The 21,122-nt window shown below is 44.6% G+C and overlaps 2 protein-coding genes and 1 long non-coding RNA gene across 3 annotated transcripts in view; 2 read left to right on the forward strand and 1 right to left on the reverse strand.

Moving 5' to 3' along the window:
* LOC106148095 overlaps window positions 1-661 on the reverse strand; it is a 3,307-nt gene extending 2,646 nt beyond the window's left edge. The window contains exon 1 of the mRNA XM_013512360.1: window positions 587-661. The gene's annotated coding sequence lies outside the window, so the exon portion shown is untranslated. The remainder of the gene's footprint in view (window positions 1-586) is intronic.
* Slc24a3 (solute carrier family 24 (sodium/potassium/calcium exchanger), member 3) overlaps window positions 1-21,122 on the forward strand; it is a gene marked incomplete at its 5' end in the record, with an annotated part of 452,308 nt that continues 431,186 nt past the window's right edge. The window contains 1 exon segment of the mRNA XM_005380939.2: window positions 1-157. Coding sequence (XP_005380996.1) covers window positions 22-157 — 136 coding nt within the window.
* On the forward strand, window positions 168-899 carry LOC106148097. Its single transcript, XR_001233245.1, has 2 exons — window positions 168-458; window positions 595-899. It is a non-coding gene; the product is annotated as an uncharacterized LOC106148097 (long non-coding RNA).

Genomic DNA, 21,122 nt, shown 5'->3' on the forward strand with positions numbered 1-21,122 from the left:
TGGAGCAGCAGGAGGAGGAGGATGCCGCCAGGCGACGAGGACCGCGCGCGCCTGGGTCGCCGCCGCCGCCGGGGGGACCTTCTGCTGAGCCAGCTGTGCTTCCTGGCCTCGGTGGCGCTGCTGCTCTGGTCGCTGTCGAGCTTGAGGGAGCGGAAGGGTGAGTGTGCGCCGTGCAGGGCTGGGGGTTGCAGAGCTGCGGGGCCACATCGGGGCTGGGCTGGCGCGGAGACCCTGTGCCCCGGTGCCCTCGCGGGTCGGAGGAGGAGCCCCGAGAGCAGAAGTGGGCGGGCTTGGGCGCCCGGCCGCCCTGGGAACCTCTACCTGTCTCCGCCTCTGCTTGGGTCCCCCTTTCCCGTAGGCTGGAGGGACCTGAGGTGATAGTGCTGGGGACACTTCGCTAACACCAGCCCCCCATGGCCAGGAGTGAAGTTGTGCCGCTCAGCAGCAGCACCGTGCAGGTAACCACCTGTGCGCTCCGGTGCGAAGGGCTGGCAGGGCTGGTGACTGGGCGACACCTTGTTCCCATGTGTTGTTCCTGTGGAACAAGCAAGGTGGGAGGCTTAGAAAACTCTTGCCCCTGCCTTACCTGAACAGGTGTCCTGGGGAACTTCGGATGGGAAAAAAGTGTGAGCCGGGGCAGCCGGGGTTTAGCATGGGCTTGTTCTGAAACTGCCCGCGCGAGCGCTGGGAAGACCTGGACCGCGTGCCCGGCGCTCGGGGTGGACTCGCTGCTGAGCACAGAATGACTGGGACCGGGCCACCTGGCACTCGCCACTCGGTCTCTGCGTTCGTCCGCTGAGTGCCGGGTCGCCTCCTTGCTTTCACACACACTGGGGTCTTATCTTTGCCCTTGGCCTTTCCGGAGCTGAAATAAACCTTGTGCAGAAATGTGTTCAGAACAGTTGTCCGCTAAAATCAATTCAGACTCAGGGCGCCGCTGTCTAAAAGAGCCAAGGGAAGACTTGTAAAATGGTTTTCTATCTGGCCCTCCAAAGAGCCAGGGTTTGTGGGGAAACAGCTGTGTCCACGGTGGTGTGCTGTGGTGTTAGGACGGACATCGCTCCGGCGCAAGGTGTTGTGATATGTAGAACAGAAGCGTTTGGATCGTGATGGTGACATATTTCAAGGTGCCATCAATCAGAAAAGGGATCCCCTCACACTGGCCGTTGCTGAGCTTTAACGGAGGGTCATTCAGGTCTTCCCAGTTCTCTTGACAGACTTCATCATATATGGTAATAAGACAGAGGCAGTGTCGGTCCTCAGCGAAACCCTGGGCTCCCCTCTGTCTCCAGGGCTCTGAGTCCCCCAAGCTCTGGCATAGGGCTATAGGAGGGGGCCCTGCCTGGGTGGCGAAGCGGGACCTTACTCCAAGGGCACACTTGGACCTGCCAGGCAGCTGGCCGCTGGTGGAGGCTTCCTAAGAGGGCTCTCAGTTTTCTGGAGCGGAGGAGCCCCACAGTGGACAGTGCCTGCCACCTCTGGCGGGGGCCATTTTTCCAGTACGCTGGGCTCCGAGTCACAGGGCTTCCACCACTTTCTGGGATATAAAAGACGTTTTTCTGGTTGGAGAGGGTCACCCACCAGTGAGGTCAGTCAATGACAGAGGACTACCTGCCCCCTTCTGGGAAGATGGGCTCCCGGGGGCGCGGTGTCAGGCACTCCGCAAACTTGCAGCCTGGTCACTGGGCTATCATTTTGAAATGGTTTCCCTGGCAGTGACATTTCTGTTCAGGTACCTTGCTCAGCTTAATTCCATAGCATAGACCTTTCCTTCCATCCCTACAGCTCCCATTTATAGCCTCTTCCTCCTGGCCTTCCTCTTCCCATCCATGCCGGGTGTAGGAAAACCCCTGGCCAACACCTGAAAGTCTAATCGGGAAAAGCCGAGGGTGCTAAGGAGGAAGCCCGTCAGCCTCAGTTTCCCCAACATGACACTCTGTAATCATCTTTTCTTCTGTTGGAGATGTATGATTTCGACACATTATGCACATCAGCATTTTGCAGCCAGGCCAGCTTTCAAGATAATTTTTAACAGATTAATGCATGTGAATCTGCAAACGATGACATTTCTGCTTGGGAAATAGTTATTCAGCTTACAGCATGCATAAACGCTCGAGTAGTGTCTCTTACTCTGGAACCTTGGGGGCCACTGAACTTAGTGGTCCTTTCAGTCTGGGAAAAAGTTTTGAATTTAGCCTTGTTTTCAAGACTTTGTGAGGGAGAGAGGCTGAGCGTTTGGCTTAAAGTCATACAGCAATTGAGGAGTGGAGGAAAAAACCAACCTGAGGTTAGGTTCTTTGTTTCCACCTCTGATTCTTGGTATTTGTGCCACCATTTGGGTGCAGCTTTGTAATATTTATATAATCCCAGAGGGTACCTGCGTGATGACCAGAGGTAACATTCTTATTTATTTGTCTTAAAAGCCATGCAGTTATTATTGAAGACAACATCTCAGGAGCTTGTTTTCTAACCCATAATCGATCTTCCTTTCCTCCCTCCCTCCCTTCCTTTCCTTCCTTCCTTCAGTCCTTCCCTCCCTCCCTCCCTTTCTTTTTCTTTCTTTCTTTCTTTCTTTCTTTCTTTCTTTCTTTCTTTCTTCTTTCTTTCTTTCTTTCTTTTTTCTTTCTTTCTTTTCTCTCTCTCTCTCCCCCTCTTTTTCTTTCTTCCTATAAAAAGGACAGTTCTTTTACCAAACCAAATAGAGATGTATGACAGTTATGTTATATAACATTGTCTAGCATTTGTAATCATATGGAATCGGAAATCCCTTTCTTGGCTTCTAACCAAACTCAGATTTGGTTATATACAGAAAAGATTTTTCAGTATTTGTTTGCTTGCTGTATAGGAAAGAATCTGTACTGACTTTTTCTGCTGAGATGGAATGTGAGGGTTGTTTAATTTAGGTCAGAAAGGGTTAGTGCTGGAATCAAGAAAAATCTTACTTCTGACATCAACAGAAGCAGCAATAATAACTAGAATTTGGTGGGCTCTTTAGTGCCTGGCACTGTGCTAATTACACCTCATTTGCACTGCTTTATTTTCTCTACAAGTGCTGTTTCTCAGAGTGTGAGCCTTCAGCATTGGACAAAGATGAGCCCCAGGGGCCCTGTTCAGTTGTTGCGGTTGAAGATCTCATTTTTGATCTCTGTTTTCAGAGCCAGTTGAAATAGGGTGCTGGATTTGCTAATGAGGGTATTCTTTTATTTTTTCAATGAGAATGGATTGTTTTTGTATGTTTTGAGTGGTTTAAAGTGTTTAATTTTTCTGTGATATAAACTATCTGGCCATCTTTCTCTGGAAGTGGTGCAGATGGAGGCTAGGGGTTCTAACTCAGGAGGAATTCCAGACATCCTCTCTAGCAGGCCTCAGGAGGGTGAACAGTAACTAAGAAAGGAAATACTCGCACAGGCACACATACTCTTATATGTGGTGTTTTCTGTCCTAGTTACTATTGCTGTGTAACAAGTCACCCCCAAGCTTAATGGTATAAAACGTCCATTAACTTTTGCTTGTGGGTGCTTTGGTCAGGCACTTGGAGGGGTGTCGTGGTGGTGGGTTTGCTCTCCTGTATTATGTCAGGGGCCTCAGCTGGAAAGGCTGCAGGCTGGGCGTCTTGACAGCTGGATCCAGAATCATCCAAGGCAACATTACTCCCACGTCTGGGGTTGAGATGGCTGTTGGCCCAGACCAACACGTGGCCTCTCCACATGGTCTGTCCACGTGGTCTGTCCATGTGGCTCAGTTTGAACTTCCTCAGAGCATGGCAGCTGGGTTCTGAGAGCAAGAGTCCTGAGAGAACGAGGGACAAGGGCACGGTGTTTTTATGTCCTAGCCTCAGAAGCCTCACGGTGCCATTTCCTCTGTTCTTTCCTGGTCAAGGCAATGATAAACGCCAACTCAGGTCCACAGCCTGGACACACACAACCGCCACTGTGTCATGGAGGAGTGTAGGATCAGACAATCGGAAGGGCATGTGAGATGGGAAATGGGGTTGTGGTTGTCTGTGGAAATCCTAGGATCTGAACAGATCATGGCTTAGGAGTGATGGGAGATGTGTCCCAAGGTGGTGAGTGAAGAAGACATGCGTGTGCACATTCATACATTTAGGTATTTGAACCCCCCCCAACAGGTATGCATATGCCTGCTGTTTTTGAAATGTCTTCTAATCCTGAAAATATTGCTATTCATCTTATGTGGCTTGGGGCCCAGAGGTGCTCCTTGAACAAGGGGTACAGAGGAGGTAAGGACTGCAGATTTACACTGTAGACCTGAAAGTCCCCCTTTGCCTTGAAGGTGTCCCCACTTCAGAGGCCTTAGGGCGAGGTCTGCCAGCCCTCAGCCTTGTGCCCCTTCTCCTCATTGTCCCTTTTTTGAACCTCACTTTCTGGCCTTCCTTTTGCTTTGCAAAAGGGGCCATGTCAGGCTATGTGCTGGTCCGACGGCTGGACTCTGGTCCCCACCAGAGCTAGTTAGTCTTTTACGTTTGCAGCTGGTTTTTCCCATCCGGGCCTATGAGCTTCTTCACTAGAACAAGTCCCTGAGGTGCTTTCTGAATACACTGCATTTTCCCTTTGTGACATTTATCACAGTGGGCAATCATATACGTCCTCAGTCACGGTGTAAATAACAGTAACAGTATTCTTCCCTGGTGTTTGAGCTCCAGGAGGCCAAGGACCCTAGGAACTGTCCTCCCCTTTGTCACCCCACCACCTAGCCCATTGCTTCTCTGCTTTATCCAATAAACTCAGACTCTAATTTGGTAAATGTACAGGCACATTTTTTTTAAAAGTTTGTTAAGTAAAGAAGCTGTCTTGATATTCTCTCTCTTTCCCCGTCTCTGTCTCTGTCTTTTTCTTTCTACTGAGGATTGAACTCAGGGCCTTTACATTTGAACTCAGCTTTATCCTCAACTCTTTTTTATTCATTTTGAGATGGGGTCTCATTAAGTTTCCCAAGCTGGGCTGGAACATGCGATCTTCCTGCTTCAGCCTCCCAGAGGGCTGGGATTCCAGACATGGGCCACCAAGCCAGGCTAGCTCTCTTGATCACTGCAGTGCAGTGCCTGCTATAAGAACTAGCTGCCACCTGTCAGGAACCCACTAGCTGGCACACATTTTATTTTCAAAACTTATAATTCTGCCACCAATTCCTCAAGTGCAATACTGCCACCCACCCTCCCAGGGGCAACAGTGAAGTGAAGAGAAGTGGTGTGCCCGGCCCAGTGTCAGCTGATGAAGTGACAGGGATTCGAACCCAGGCCTGCCTGTCGGAGTTGCACACCACTGCGTTTTGCAGCCAGAGCTGAGGAGGCTGTGAATAGGAGTTGGGGAATCACCCTGCCTTTTCCAGTTACCCAAGGAGTATAGGAGCGACAGAAGGTTGGTTTCCCAGAAGCAATATTTTAGAAACACATTGCTTTTCAACCTTTTCTATTTTCTGCACAAACATATATAGATGTGTCTCTTCCCTCCTGGCTTTTCTTAGCTGCTCATCAACCCAGATTTTCTCAAAGATTTCCTCTACTTGCGAGCTTTGGATCCTTGTGGGGAGATTATTTTTTACCCTGGAGGGTTGGCAAAGCCAAAAGAATTGCAAAACCAGCTATTTGCTGCGAATTCCAAGGCCTGGTGGAAGTTGGCTGATAGGACTAGATTTTGGCAATTCTCTTGTTCTATAAGGAGGTTTCTTTTCCTCGGGAAAAATGAATTTTATTTTGGTAGGGGGCTAATAGTCTAAAGTCTTCTCTAAGGGGAAACTGAGGAATGGGGAGTTTAGAAAATGTCCCCGGAATTGCAAAGCAAGTGGCTTGTGCTGCCAGGAAGGCGATTTGAGCTTTTCTGGCCTATTCCCGCCTTCTATTTCTGCAGAGCTCTTTGGCAATTATTTTTACTCATTGTTTGTAATAGTTGCAAACAGGGTGTTATCTCATAGGATTTGAGGACATGGATTTTAAGGGCGCAGGTGGAGGAAGGTTTTTCTGTGAGCCAGGTGGTGATGGGCCACATATCCCCTGGGGCTCTGCTGGCTCTTTCCATCTCTTTCCCCTTCTGGCCTGGAGTGCATGGGGGATGTTGGTCTCAGGAGCATTACTGTCCCCTGCTGGCCCCCTGGCCCTGTCCCCACCGCTGTAAAGTGTCCCTCTGTGGATCCCAAGAGGGCGTTCCTGCCTGTACCCCCAGAGCTAGACACTGCTGTTGGGACAGTCGTTGAACATGCAGGCTTTTTGCTAGTTGCTGGGTGACTGTGGTGCCTGGAAGGACACCAGCGTGTCCATCCTCATGGCTCAGTGAAGACAAAAGCACTGGACAACTACTTGTCCAGCATTCTGAGGGATACAAATGACAGATCCAGTGTGGCACTGGGGAGGTCGTGACAGTCGGGAGAAGCCGGAACCTGAAAAATAAAAGGCACGAGACTGAGACTTCTAAACAATGGGGAATAAAAAGGCAAGCACAGAAATATGGGCGAAAAATATGGGCAGGCAGTTTACAAAAATGCAGCTGCAGGTAGTCAACACGGGGGAAAATTTCAACCTTAATTAGCAACAGGGAAACCCAAATTTGAAAATAATGAAATGCTGTTTGTCAGTGTTAGATTGGCAGAGAGTTAAAACGTGCTAATATTGGGTGTGGATAAAGGTGTTGGACGAACAGCATCTCTTTCACTTCAAAGGAGGAAGTAAATAGCTAGGTACCCAGATGTGGGGCGGGGACCTTGGTAGGGCATCAGATTTGCTTTTTTAGTGAGATTACCATGTAGATGGGGCTGGAAGGGATTGTTACCACACTCAACTCTGTACTAGCCACTGAAAAAGGGTGCTGTGAATCCAGGGCAAGTCGTGACAGTGAGAAAGCTTTCCTCTTTTTCAGCTCAGGGTTTAAACCATCCTTGTGCTGCTGGTTTGGGCCTTTAATGGTAAATAGGGCCTGATTCCAAGAAGACAGAGGCTTTTGGGGGGCAAAGGATCAAGATGTGGTTGAATACAACGTGGCTGTTTTCTTTGAACCCTAAGTGTGGCATGTGGTGACAGGATTAGAATGGCCAGATGTTGATTTCTGAGACTTCAGCACAGACTCTCCCTCCTTGGACCCACGTGTGGCACATGGAAAAGTTGGTCATGACCCTTGGAACTCTGCAGTTTGGGGCTTGCGAGAGAACTGGAGGGAACACACGTATGTCACTTCTGGAGCTGTCCCATCACTACACATCACTTTTTAAGTCATGGTACCTAACAGGTATTTCCTGCCTGCCTATAGCCATTTCTTCCTAGGAGACAGAGAATGAATAAGGTCCGCGCATCCATGACCCAGTTTGGGGAATTACTCCTTTGCAACTTTTGCAACCTTGGCAGCATTTTCATTTTTCCCTTTATATTTTTGCATTGTTTGATCTTAGCAGAAGTCTTTTTCACTGCAGTGAGCTGATCTGCCACTGGAATTTGAAGCTGTGGAGGGCAGGAAAGAACAAAGAGGGTGAGGAGGAGTATGAGGGACCAGAGAAGGGAGGCGTCACAGTGACATCAGGAAGTCAGTGGTGCTACTTTTCAGACAGGACACGGAACATTCTTTTCTGGATATCTTGAGTTTTGCGAGCTAGTGGAACAGCTGGTTGACAGTTGAAAATCAAGGTTATCAGCAGTTGTAGCTACAGATGAGGATTTGCAAGTAACTTCCCCAAGGGTGAAAATTGGATCTTTGGTGAGCTCGGTCGTTGTTATCCTCTCTGCATGTTATCACTGGGGAACTTTGAACCTCATGCATGGCTGAGTCCCACCCCAGCGGTTTTGATGTACTGCTCCAGGGTGTGGCCTGGGCATTGGGATTTTTAAAAAGTGATATAGTTGATGCCAGTGGGCAGCAAGATTGAGGGCCAGTGGGTTAGGTTAATGTTCGGTGTTCACCTTGTCACAGCCATATAAATGCCCTGTCCCTGAGCTGTGAAACGCATTGTTTCATTTCCCTGTCCCAAACATAAATTAATATTTGTCTGCTTAGTTTTCTAAGCCTTTTCCACAATTTAAGAGCAAGCTTTCCTCCACTGAACTTGATATCCTGTTAACGTGTATAATATCATTAAATATTCTTTCCAGTCTTATTCTGAAAGAAATTTTCACCCGATTCTCCTGGGCTGTTTTAGTCTAGACAAGCTGCTGACTGAGCCTGCTGCCCATCTGACATCTGGTGACCTCCCTTCAGCTTGGTCCTGTGTATTTCTTGTCCTCCCTTACCTTGAAATCCCTGCTTCCTGGAAGCCATGTGTGCCTCTTTCTTGGCTTATTCCTGAATTTGCGATGCACATTTTTGGGGCTCACACATACCAGGTGCCTGCTGTGATAGGAAGCATGGGAAGTAAAGATTTGAGACTTGGTGTGTTGAAAATATTCCTTTCACAGCCACCCTTACTGTGAGATAGCTAGGCTGGGTCAGGAATTTAGGTTGGAACACACTTTCCTGGGATTCTGAAGGCACTGCTTGGATGATTTCCACCTTCCCGCAATACCTTGGGCCAAGTCTGGTGCTGTTGTAGCTTTTAATTGTGTGTGGAATCTATTTTTTCCCTTGAAGAACCAGTGTGTTATTTGCTTTGCTCCTAATGTGCTGTTTGCTTCTATTATCAGTTATGTGACTAGTGTGGGACTATGTTCATCTGTTTTCCTGGATCTCTCACCAAATTCTTTGAATCTGGAAGTGAATGTCTTGCAGGTCTGGGAACTTGCCTTTTGTTGACTTCCTCTTCTTCTGTTCTCACTTCCGTCCTTTTGGATGGTCCGTTATTTACACGTTTGACTTTCTCAATTGATCTCTTAATTTTCTTACTTCTTCCCATTTCTTTCATCCTTTTGCTCTGATTCCTATAGATTTCCTTAACCATATCTTCCAACTCTCACACTGAGCTTTTATGTCCTGCTGTCATATTTTCAATTTCCAAGAGCTCTTTTTACTCTTTGCAAGTTATTTTTAATAGCATTCTGTTCTCCTTCATTGATACAGTATCAGCTCTTTTATCTCTGAATATACACACAGTAGTTCTTAAAGTTTTGCTTGCTTTTCATGGACTGCTTTTCCAGGTTGCTGCTGTCCATTCATTTTGTTCTGTTTTCCACACTATGGGTGTCTCAGATGTCAGGGCATCTCTGACATCTGCCATCTGCTCGTACTTAGATGGGGCCATTGCATGACGGCTGGGTACTGCAAAGGAGGGTCTTCTTGATTGCATGTGTCTCTGGAAGGGGATCTGACAGGGAAATTTCACTGAGCGATGATGTGCAGTGTCTCTTGTTTTCCATCTTTATTGGGGTTGATCACATTTCCCTGGGAAAGGTCACTAAGTGTCCTGCCTAAAGGGGAAAGACCTGCTATTTCCAGGAATCCAGGGAGAGAGGAAGCTGGTACTGCTCAGATTTGTTCAGCAAAAATTCTTTCCTTGACTCAAGGGATAGTCAGTCCTCCCAGCTGTGAGTTTGAAATGGTTGAATAATTTATTTGGAAACATAGCAAGACATCCCAAGTTATTTAAGCCAGCCTGTCTGCCTGCCCTTCTTCTTACTTTCCTTCCTTTTTCTTTTGGCTACTGTATACAGGGACTGGTAAGAGTGGCTTCCTCTTGGGAGCACTGATGTCAGGGGTAGGTGGAAGGCTAAATATTTACCACATCCTTCTTGTGGGGAGCATTTCATTGGGAGAATTGCAGATTTACATGCACATGCAAGAAGTAACACAGAGATACCATGGTGCATTTTTCTTGGTTTCTTCCATTGGTGTCATTTTGCAAAGCTATGGTGCAATATCATTGCCATAATCATGACATTGATATAAACCACTCATCTTATTCAGATTCTCCAAGTTTTATTTATGCTCTCTCTCTCTCTCTCTGTACATTGTGCTCTGTACAATTGTGCTACTTGTACAAGTTTATGTATCAACCATCACAGTCAAGATATTGGACAAAGTATCCCTCCCTCCTGTTTACTGTCTGTATTAGTCACTTCCTCATTACTGGGACAAAATACTTGACACCCACAGTTTAAAGGAGGAGAGATTTATTTGGCTTATGGTTTCAGTGGGCTCAGTCCATGGCTGTCTCTAAGGCAGAAATGGCATAGTGTAAGGGCCTGGTGGAGGGAAGTTGCTCAACCCGTGGCAACCGGGAAGCAGAGAGAGGGGAAAGAGTCAGGGTCATGCCCCCACCACATTCAGCTATGAGCCCATCAATATATGGATCCACTGATGTACCCCCATGATCGCATCACCTTCCAAAACCCCCTCTCTGAACAGATGAGACTTTGGAGAGACATTCTAGATCTCACCCATAATAGTCTCTTAGGCCACTCTCCATGTACCATTCGTGTAAAAGGAACAGTCAAGTGAAGTCACTTGTATTACCTCTTCCAACAGTAAAGTCGAATACAAAATTACAGCCTTAAGAATTAAAGGAAGTTCCACCTTCAAGAATATTGCACTATGCGTAAAAGATTCCTTATGAGTTGGGCACAGGGAAAGAAGTCTCAAGTCAGTCTGTGTTTGTGTGATTAGGCCATGGCAAATTTTCCTAGATAGTTCAGGTTTGGTAACACAAGAAACATGCCAGGTAAAGGCCGTGTGTAACCTCTTATGGGTTTTTTGATGGGTAATTGTTTTCTGTCATTTGCGCACCATTTCAGAATGCATGCTCCATGGAAATGGTTCATTTGGGTAGTTCGTTCACACAGGCAGCTTTGCCATGTGTTGCATAGTGTGACCTTTGCCATTACTTGTTTCCTGGACTCATAGAGATGGTTGTGCTCCTGGAGTCTTAACATCCGATGTTTGTTGGAGGGAACTGATCTCGAAGGAATTTGAATTCTGACTCCTTGCTTAGTAAATACTTATGAAAACCAGAACATTAAAGTGAGAAAACACACTTAATATTTACCAACTCTTGGTTAAAATTACTTCAAATTCTGAAATGTTTCTAATGTGTTGGAATTTTCTAGGGCTTTTTTTTTTTGTTTTGAGATTTGGTGTAGTTAGTTCATGTGCAAAACTTAGGCAGGTTTTAAGGATAGCTGCTTCATAGAACTTTTGTTTTGTTTTTTTCCGGTACCAGGAATCGAACTCACAACTTTGCACTTGCCAGGCAGGCGCTGTGCCACTGAGCTAAATCCCCAGCCCCTTCATAAGAGCTTTGTTTGAGCAGAAACACTGGCTTCTGGGACACACCCAGCTTGCTGTAGAAGAATGTTCATGTTATTGGTCCACCTTCTTCTACCCAGGCTGTCATCTCATGTAATCATTAGGATACCTGTGTGTTATGAAATGAGTGGCCATTGCTTTTTCTTGTCAGGGGCCTTTAAACTTACAAGTTTTCAACTTTTTAAAAATCTCTACTCTTGCTATGCTGGGTTGTGATTTGAGCATCAACCCCAAAGAAAGAAAATCTTCCCGGGCCTTTAACAGCCCAGGGCTTGCAAACCCGATGGGACCTCTTGATTGGGATTCCAGTCTCGCCTTTGAAGTCATGTTTGGGGCTGTATGCAGTAAGTAAACTCAATGTGCCTGCTTTTAATAAATCTAGGTGAGTTAACTCCAGTATTTTCCAACTTTGTGGTGCATTTCTTCTCCTATGTGTCAAAATTGATATCAGACCAAATATAATGCCTTAGATCTCACTTTTATTTTTATTTTACAGTCCTGGGAGCAGCCCCAGGGCCTCACACTTGCTGGGGAAGCTCTTTACCACTGAGTCACACCCCCTACTGAGTTATTCCCCCATACCTAAATTCTTTTAAATGTAAAATTCATTTAGAATTTAAAAAGTACATATAGTAAAGTCGATGCACAAGATACAGAATAGCATCCCACTTCCTGTAACACCCTTCAGACTGTCCTTTTGTGGCCATATCCTCCCCTCATCCCTGTCACGCACCTGCTCTCTGCCACTGTAGTTTCGTCTTTTTAAGAATGTTTGGCACACAGACTCCTGCAGTCTGTCATCGTTCAAGCCTTGTTTCTTTTACTCAGTACCATGCCTGTCGGATTTGCTTCCTGAGTCAGAATAAGTGGTTCATTCCTTTTTTTTTAAAAGCTGATTACTGGTCAGTTACCCAGATGTTGAATAATTTATTCATTTACCTGTTGAGAAACATCTGGGTTGTTTTTAGTTTGGGTATTGTGAATAGAGATGCTGTGCATGCTGTCATCTGGGTTTGGTTTGTACTTTCTTGCCATGACCTTACTACTCTGGCTGGGACCTATGGTACAAAGTGGAGACTGAGTGGTCCTCTTGCTTTGGCCTGGTCTCAGGGAGGTGCTTGGTCCTTCACTGTCAGGTGCGGTGTTTGCTGTAGGCCCTTACTAGATGGCCTTCATCAAGTTGAATGAGGGCACATCTAGTCTTAGTTTACTAAAAGGTTTCTCTCCCTCCCTCCTTCTTTCATTTGTTACTCTGTGTGTGTGTGTTTGCTCTTTTCTTTCTTGATCTGGGATAGCCACTAAAGGTTGTCAAATACTTTTCCTGTGTTAACTCAAGAGCGCATGTGACACCTTTTTAGACATTACTAAGATGGGTCACACGGAATGAGCTTTGAATCTGACTCAACCTTACATGGCCTGGGTAAGCCATTGGATAAAAGTGTCTTTCATTTTATATTCTTGGATTTGATCAGTGTTCCGTGGAGGATATTTTGTCTATGATCACATGAAGTATTGGCCTGCAGTTTTCTTTTCTTGTATTGCCTTTGTCTCATTTTGCTATTAGGGTAATGCTGGCCGCATAAAGTGAGTTAGGAAGTACATGTTCCCTCTTCTGTTTCCTAGAAGAGATCATTGAATCGGTGAACCTTGCTTTTTAGCTTGTCACGGGCATTTAGCTATGACATTAAACTTAAAAAATAATTTGTAATGTCCACATAATGGTAGTGACAATCACAGTATCTCTGTTAGCATCCCAGCAAGTGATGTTTACTGGGCACTTAGCATGCCTTAGAACACTCTTCCAAGTGCTTTACCTGTCTTGACTTCATTAACCACCCCCAACAACCCTATAGAGGAAGTGCTGTTATTTTGTTAATTTTGCCTGCAGAGAACAAGACACAAAAAACAGAAGTAGATCGCTTGAGGTCACCTGGTTCCTATCTGATCAAGTAGGATTTGAGTCCATGCTGCCTGGTTGCACATCCTGTGGACTTACTTATTATGATATATCTCTAATTATATCTTAACTTATTTATTCAGGCCTCCATTTGGGATATTGAATTTCTTATGCAGACATTGTTGCCAGTTGTTGACAATTTCTTTAGGCTGAAGTCTTAGAAGTATCTGTCTCAGTGTCCAGGGCAGGTCGTTGTCTACGCTCACTGGATCGCCTTCCAGGAATTTGAAAAAATGTGAAATCCCAGCAGCCATGTTTGAGGGTGCCCACTTCAGTGTTTTCTTGTCAGAAGTGAATATTGTAATTATTTTGTATCTCTTTATTTTTTATTTTCCACTGCTGGGGTTTGAACCCTGGCCTCATGCATGTCACGGAAGTTCTCTACCACTAAGCTACACCCCAGCTCTTACATATTTGTAACTCAGTTGATTGCAGAAAGATGCAAAGATCCTTGCTGTAGTGTTTCTTCCTCTTTTATTAGTAATGCTGAGTATTTTTGCAAATACTTATTACCACATATGTTTCTTTGCTTGGGAGAAAGAGTTGTTCCTGTCCAGTCCCCACTTTTTTTCTGAAAAGATAACATGGATAACAGTATTTTTTAATGATTTACAAGAGCTTTAAATATATTCCACGTGGAATCTTTCATTCTTTGTTAAAAAAAATGTGTTTTGATATGCAGATTTTCATTTTTGTCTAGTGCAATGTATGTCTTTTCCTTGCTTTTTTCATTTAGTTGTGGGTCTAGCATTAAAGTCGTGCCTGTATGCCAGATAGTCCCTTTCTGTATTTTCCTCCTGTTGGTGTGGTTTACCTTTTCTCAGAGTGGAACTCTCTTTTTTTGTTTAGAATTTATTTTAATAGGAGGTGAAGACAGAGCTGGGGTGGGCAGATCTCACAGTTAATTTGAGCAGTGTTGATGAGTAATCTTTCCCCTCCCATTCACCCTGTCACCTTTGCTCCATAGTTATTCCCTGTTGTGCCCCTGGCAGCTTCTGTGACATCTTTTTTGTCTTGTTTACTCATTAATTAATTATAGTTTATTAGCATGCTAATTATCTGGTAGGGCAAGACCCTTTCCCCTTTGTTATGAAAATAACTCATTTGTTATTATCACATAGTTATCTTGCCAGGTGAACTTTAGGATCTCTTAATTTTCTCTGCAATCCCTCTAGGTTTGGATAAATCTATAAATAGTTTGTGGGAAAATGGCCTTTCACAGAGTTGATTCTTCTTACCTCTAGTGTTCTTCCTCTTTTGCAAAAGGCTTTAAAGAACCTGTTAAGACTCATGGTTATTTCCCTATGTCTTTCTTGCATTTATTTATGAATGTTATCTGGTATCTATTGTTGCTATTATTTTACTCCTTATATACTCTTTTAACACATTTTTTTCTTTGCATTTTATCCTTAAAAGTTTAAAATTACATAAGTAATAGCAAAAATAAGTTTAAAATACACACCAATACCATTAAATAGTCCAATAAAGTTTTATTATTAGAGAATTTTTAAATTGATGCTGTAGCTGAAAAATATTTTTTTTAACCTGATGACCGTTGCTTAAATTAGTTATGTTTCATTATATTGTGGAGGTTTCCTTCTGTTTCTAATTTTCTATTTTAGAAAAGTTCAGTGACGGTTGAATGTGACCAAATGGTTTATTAGCACTTATTGACATGTTTAATGTAACATGAGGTGAATAGATATCCATAGAAAGCTGATCCTGAAGGAAAGCCTACATAGATAATGGAGTGTTTTTCTTTTTAATATGGTATTGGATGTGATTTATTGGTAAGTTCTATGAAATTTTTGCTCTTATGTTCTTGAGAGGTTTGCATAGTTATTTTGTCAGATTTTGGTGTCAGGATTATACTGTCTGCAAAATTGAATTGATTTTCATGTTTCTTTATGTTCTGGAATACTTTGTGAATCATAGAAATTTTCTGTAACTAGAAAATTTGAAGGAGCATATATAATAACACTGCATGCCCTATGGTCTTCCTTGAATGTAATTTTCAACAAACTTCAATTTCTTCCACTGATACTTTTCTATGTGGTTAATTCATATTTTCCCAAAGAAGTGTCAATTTCATTAAGATTTTTAAAACTAACAGAATTAAGCATCCTTTTAAAAAATTTACAATGTTTTGTAATTGTGATTATGTAACCTTTTCCTTAGTACTAGCTTACATGTTTCTTTTTCTTTTTTCCTTGATCAAATCTGACTATATTTAGTTTTATTGATTTTTGAAGATCTATCTATTGTATTTATCAGTTTTAGTTTTTTCTTTTGTTATGAATTACTAACTATAGCTTTACTATTTCTTTAGAACCTTCTCTTCCTTTCTTTTATTTTCTAACATGTTGAATTATGTGATTTATTTATTTTTATTCTTTTTTGATGATGCATTTGACTTTGAGGGTAGTGCAGTCATTTTTGGTGATTCACAAATAGTTTATAATCGCAGTTTTATATTTTTCTGCAGTTACTTAGGAGGCAGATTTTTTATTTTTAAGTTGTCAAGGTGTTTTTATGTATATATTTTTAAGTACTCAATTTTAATTTTATTTCATGTCATGGTGGACAGGAAGTAAAGAGTAAAGGGTAGAGCCCTGAAAGGAGATAGAAATCCGGTTGATACCTTCCGGGTCACCTGAGGAGACCACTTGTTCTGACCTAACCCCAACCCCCAACAACAAACCATCTATACTGATTCTTTAATTCAGTCACCTTCCAGACACAAGAGGCTTTGGGGGCCATTTTGGACCTAAACTGTAACAATGTGCATGGCCCTTGGCTAACTTCCCAGTGTGAGAGTTGACATTTGTGGGTTTACTCTGCTTGCCTGGGAAGAAATCTCCTGCTCTTGCTTCCTGCTACTTTAGATGTTGAGATGGAGCTTTAGTCATTTTACCTTCCATCAGTGGATGGTCCTTGTATTTCTTAAATCTAGAGACAGTGCATGAAAACGTACAACCAGGTTTATATCCCTTTCCTGGTTCTTTCCTTTCCTCCTCTTTTTTCTTAATTTCCAGAAGGCAGTGGTTTCTGGCCTGGTTGAGTTGCATTTCCTGGAATTGGGGTCTCTAATGGATGGACATAGACAGACATGTAGTGGTGGGGTGGGGGAGCCCTTGGTAGCAGCTTCTATCAGCAACAGAAGCCACATGTTTCTGAAATAGGGGTTCACGTGGGGAATCGGTCGGTATACCCTCCATGGCCACCTGGCACATCCCATTTTGTATTTTAGGGGCTCATTCACGCTCAGCATCTTTTATGTATATTTCCTTCAATGGGAATATGAGCAAGAGTGAATCACATGCCTTTGCCTAATTACCATAATATCCTAGAATGCCTGTTCAAATTTTTATTTTATTTTTTTAATGCCTGTTCAAATTTTAACTTGAAAGTTTTCATTTGTTTGAAAAGAGAAATTTAAAGTGTCAGGAACAACTGAGTGTATCTAATATTTACTAACTTGCCTTTGCGTTCTGCAGGTTCAGACTTCTCATATGTGGTTTACTTCATATAGTTATCACTCCAGAACCCTGGATTAGGGATTATACCCTCATTCGAGTTGAAGTGATTTGGGCAAAGTCTTCCAGGTAGACAGCGGTCGTTCTGAATTTACACCTTCTGAGTAAAAACTCTTACAGTTCCCTCCGTGCTGAACATCTCTGAAAGGAGAGATGACTGAAAGTTTCTGCCAGGGCTTCTGGTTTGAAGATGGAGGGGTCCATGAGCCTAGGAAGGGGCAGAGTCTAGGAGCTGGAGCACCCCAGGACATGGATCCTTCTCTGGAGCTTCAGGAGGGTCATGGCCCTGTTGACATGTTGAATTCGGCCAAGTGTAACCACTTTTGGATTCTCAGTTACAGAACTGTAAGATCTGGGGTTGATCAAAACCATAAAAATTTATGGTAGTTTATTACAACAGCCATAGGAATCTCATGCACTCAATGTATCAGAGATTGGCCACTGCCTGACTTTCTTCTTGCAAGGCAGCCGCAGCTGGGAAGTCTGAAGTGATGGGCTGTGTGTGTCTACCACACGGGGCATTTCTGCCAGCGTTCATGCCGGTTGTGACGGTTACATGTGGGTTGCTCGTTTGGTTGTCACCCTCTCCTAGCTAGAATGTCAGGTCCCTTGAGTAGGACCTTGGTGTAGCGTCTTTATGGCTGTGTGCCCAGAGTCCAGCGTGGAGGAGAAGCCCAGCAAATATTTGCTGGGCGTTTTTGCCAGGTAACATTGTAACTACTAACTTATATTCTTGCAAACTGTATAAGTAATAATAAATCAGGAGAAAGAAGAAACTGAGTTAAAAGTAGGTCACGCATTGCAATCAAAATATTAATTTTCAGTATGCTTTTCTAGTGTTCGGTCATATGCAGAATTATTTTTTAGGGGTATATAAATAGCCCTCATACACTGAATGGTAAGCGAGGTGGCCATCATGAAATGAACATAACAGTGCATGTTGCATCTTTACTAATGAGGTGTTCTGTGTTGCATTTTCATCACAATATATTTTAAATAAAGATAGCTATGTTTTAATTGTAATTGCTATTTCAAAGGCTGGTTGGTGTTCCACTGAATAGATAGGTCATAAATATTGTTGGTTATTTAAAATATCATGGGCTATTTAAGATGTTTTGTTACTGTTAATCAGACACCTGATTAATCAGACAAGTCGGCCACACATTACCTCAACTCTGCAGGCATTAGACTGTTTGCCGCCGTCTCTTGTCCTGTGCTAACCGACCAGGCTGCTGATGCTGCCGCTAGAACCGGAGCACATCTGTGTGTCTGTGTGGAGCTCTGTGGCCTGGCCACCTGCCGTGGAACTTTTGAGTGGCTTTTGATTTTTGTTTAATTTTATTTAGAGGGGGAATTCCGCCTGGCGCCAACTGTCCCCGCCTTGTCTCTTCCGCCTCAGTTTGTGCTTCTACCTAAAATTGCGGGCCCTCTACCACAGGCCAAAGCCAAAGCAGAGCACAGATGGGACAGGGAAGGCTGAGGAAAGCCACCAGCTGGGAGCTGAGGCAGAAGGGAGGTTGGTATCAGGTGAAGGCATCACCCTCAATGGATCATATGGTTTCCTTCCCTTTTTAAATAGGCAATTTGTTTTCCTTATCTTCTCTTCTTGACAGTCACTTTGTTTTCCTACACACTGACTGCTCCTCTGATAGCAAAATGAGAAGGAAAAACAAAATTTTAACCCTTGGGTCAATTTCACAAGCGCAGGGAGAAGCCTGGGGTGGGGGAGGGGCTCTCCCTGGGCACCTGTGGTTACCCCAGCCAGCAGAAGGCACTGTATTAAAGTCAGCAGAACTAAGCTGGGAGGAGAAGGAGGTCTATTTCCAGGCAGATCTGGACAGTTGTTTTGCCTAAGATGGCAAGAACATCATCTTTTCATCTTGAGCCAAGCAAACCATAAATGGATACACCTTATCTGGATAGGTAGAGAGGCTCCGCTAGGCTTCTGGGGTGCTGTGAATGGCCCTTAGTGGCCTTTTCTTCTTAGGGTTTGCTTTTCAGTGTCCAAGTGCATGGGACGTAGGGTGTGAAGGAAAGAAGAAAGAAGGGGCGACAGGAAACACACTTGTCCGGTGCACTTCTCCCTGCTGAAGGTTCTGAGCGTCAGCACGGAATGACGGCCTATTTTAGGAGACACCAGGAATGAAATCTTTTATGTTGATGCTGTGCAGGACTGGTCTGTATTGTTCTGCAGAGAACATAGAAATTTCGTGTTACTCCTGCAGCTTTATAGTTTCTACCATGAAAACATTCGAGGAAAAGAAACTTGGCTTACAAGGTCAGGGGTGCTGTCCAGAGCAGAGGTGCAGGACGGCTCATCTAGAGGTAGGGGTCCTAGCGCTCCCCCTGCACCTGGCCTTCTGCACACTCTTTCATTCTCAGTTTGCTCATCTGTGAAATGTAAGCATTTGTGCTGAACTGTCTTTGCTTTAGTAACACTAAATCTGTCTAATTTGATCATTAATTTTAAATCACTAGCCTCTCTGAAGATGCTGGAAATATGCTTCCTCCTAAGGCTAATTTACAGCCAGAGCAATACAGTTTTGCTCCCAAGCATGCCCCGAATCATTATTCATTTTTATTTCATGAGAATTACTCTTGTAAATGTGATTTTCTGTTGGTTTCCTAGAGTCATTGAAATTGCACAGCTCGATGGATTTCTTTTGCATGTCATAAATTTGTGGGCATAGTAGAAGTCACTGTTTTCCTAAGAGAGATCCTTGGATCGTCAGCATCAGTACCCCCTTGGGGACCCCTGTTAGCAGTGTGCAATCTTGGGTCACACCCTAACCTGCTGGATCTCTGAGAAGGAGACTCAGGAATTCTGCTTAGCAAGGTCTCTTATTGCATAGGAAGAAGAAGTTTGAGAAACATTGCTGTGAGTCAGGATACTGGTGCTGGGGTTTTCGCCATGCATGTGAGTAAACACTGCACTCAAGTACATGGAGTGATAGGTACAGTTTGGAGCCTGACTGTCCCCCAAAGGCCATGTGTTGAAGGCTTAGTCACCAGGCTGTGGCACTACTGGGAGGCAGTGGGACCTTTAGGAAGTGCGGCCTAATGGAAGGGAGTGGGGTCATTGGGGATGTGCCCTTGAAGGGGATATTTGGGCCCCAGCCACTTCCTGTCTCTTTCTCTGCTTCCTAGCTGCCATGAGATGAGATGCCTCCTCTAGCATGGGCTCCCGCCATGATATTCTGCCTCACCACAGGCCCAAAGCAACTGCAGACTTAAACTATGTACTGAAATAAGCCTTTTTCCTCATAAGTTGTTTATTTCAAGTATTTTGTCACAGTACTGAAAAGCTGACTAACATGGTGACTGTACTTTAGACTGACCTAAGGGCTATGTTGGAAATATTGAGATCAAGATCCTTCTGTGTTAGTGATACAGCTGTAGCTTTCTTAAGGGCCTAAAGATACAGAGAGAGCAGCTGTGGGCCTTCTTAGGGCGGAAAGGAGAGTGAATCTCTTTTCCTCTTGAAATGGAAGGCTGAACTCCTGGAGTCTACAGGAGTGGTGTTTTCATTAACCTTAGAGCCGCAGGTGCATGGGACGTGCTGAGGCATTGGCACACTGGGAAGACAGCAAGCAGGGCACAGAGGGTATTTCTGAGGGCTGGGAGCAGGCATGGTATTCACAATTTAGCAGTTGTCTCTGTTCTGCAGCACTATTTTGATGGCTGGCCCTGGGCAGTGGCTCCCTGCCTTGTGGTGATGATGGGCACCAGTGGGTGCCCCCACCTCTAAGCAGCAGGATGAGCTGCTCTTCCTGGAGCTCCCAACTGGAGCTCAGCTTTGGTCCAAGGGTTTTCATTATTGGTCAGATTTTCAAGAGTGACTCATAGCACTGAGGGTGCTTGCGGATATACATTAGCATGTGTTTATTAACATGCTTATGTCCACACAGTGCGCATGCACACACACATGTGCACCCCTATAAGCATGGGTCCCCAGTAGAGGGCATTGTGAAGTTTCTGTGTTTACCCAGCCTTGCTGGCACTCGCCAGGAAGATGGTGATCACGTAGGAGCCACCAGGCATTTCCTCACTGTAAACTCGCTTGCACTGAGCTCGACACTGCTTCAGAATTGCTCTTCCCACTCTGACTGCTGTCTCCCCACGGAGTACTCAGCTCACTTCTTACATCCTCTGTTGTCTTAAACATCAGTAGGGAGCCATCAGGGCCATTTGATGTGGTGGCACTAGGCCTGGCCTGCACAGATGCCCAGCATGGTGTGAAGGGGGTGGGACTCTGGCCGGGACCTGTGTCCTTGGAGGTGGAGCTGCCCTTGCCTGTGTGAATGAAGGTGCTGTCCATGCTGCTTCTTCTCTGCACCTGCCTGGCCCCTACTTTGTACACAGCCAAACCCTTTAACCATTGCTGGAGAAAAGCTCCTAGGATTACCTGGAAACCAGGTCCCCTGAGTATCCTGGCCTATGCCAGTGTCCAGGAAGCAG

Source organism: Chinchilla lanigera, unplaced genomic scaffold (assembly GCF_000276665.1).
Source record: "Chinchilla lanigera isolate Chin_1 unplaced genomic scaffold, ChiLan1.0 scaffold00014, whole genome shotgun sequence".
Lineage (NCBI taxonomy): Eukaryota > Metazoa > Chordata > Mammalia > Rodentia > Chinchillidae > Chinchilla > Chinchilla lanigera.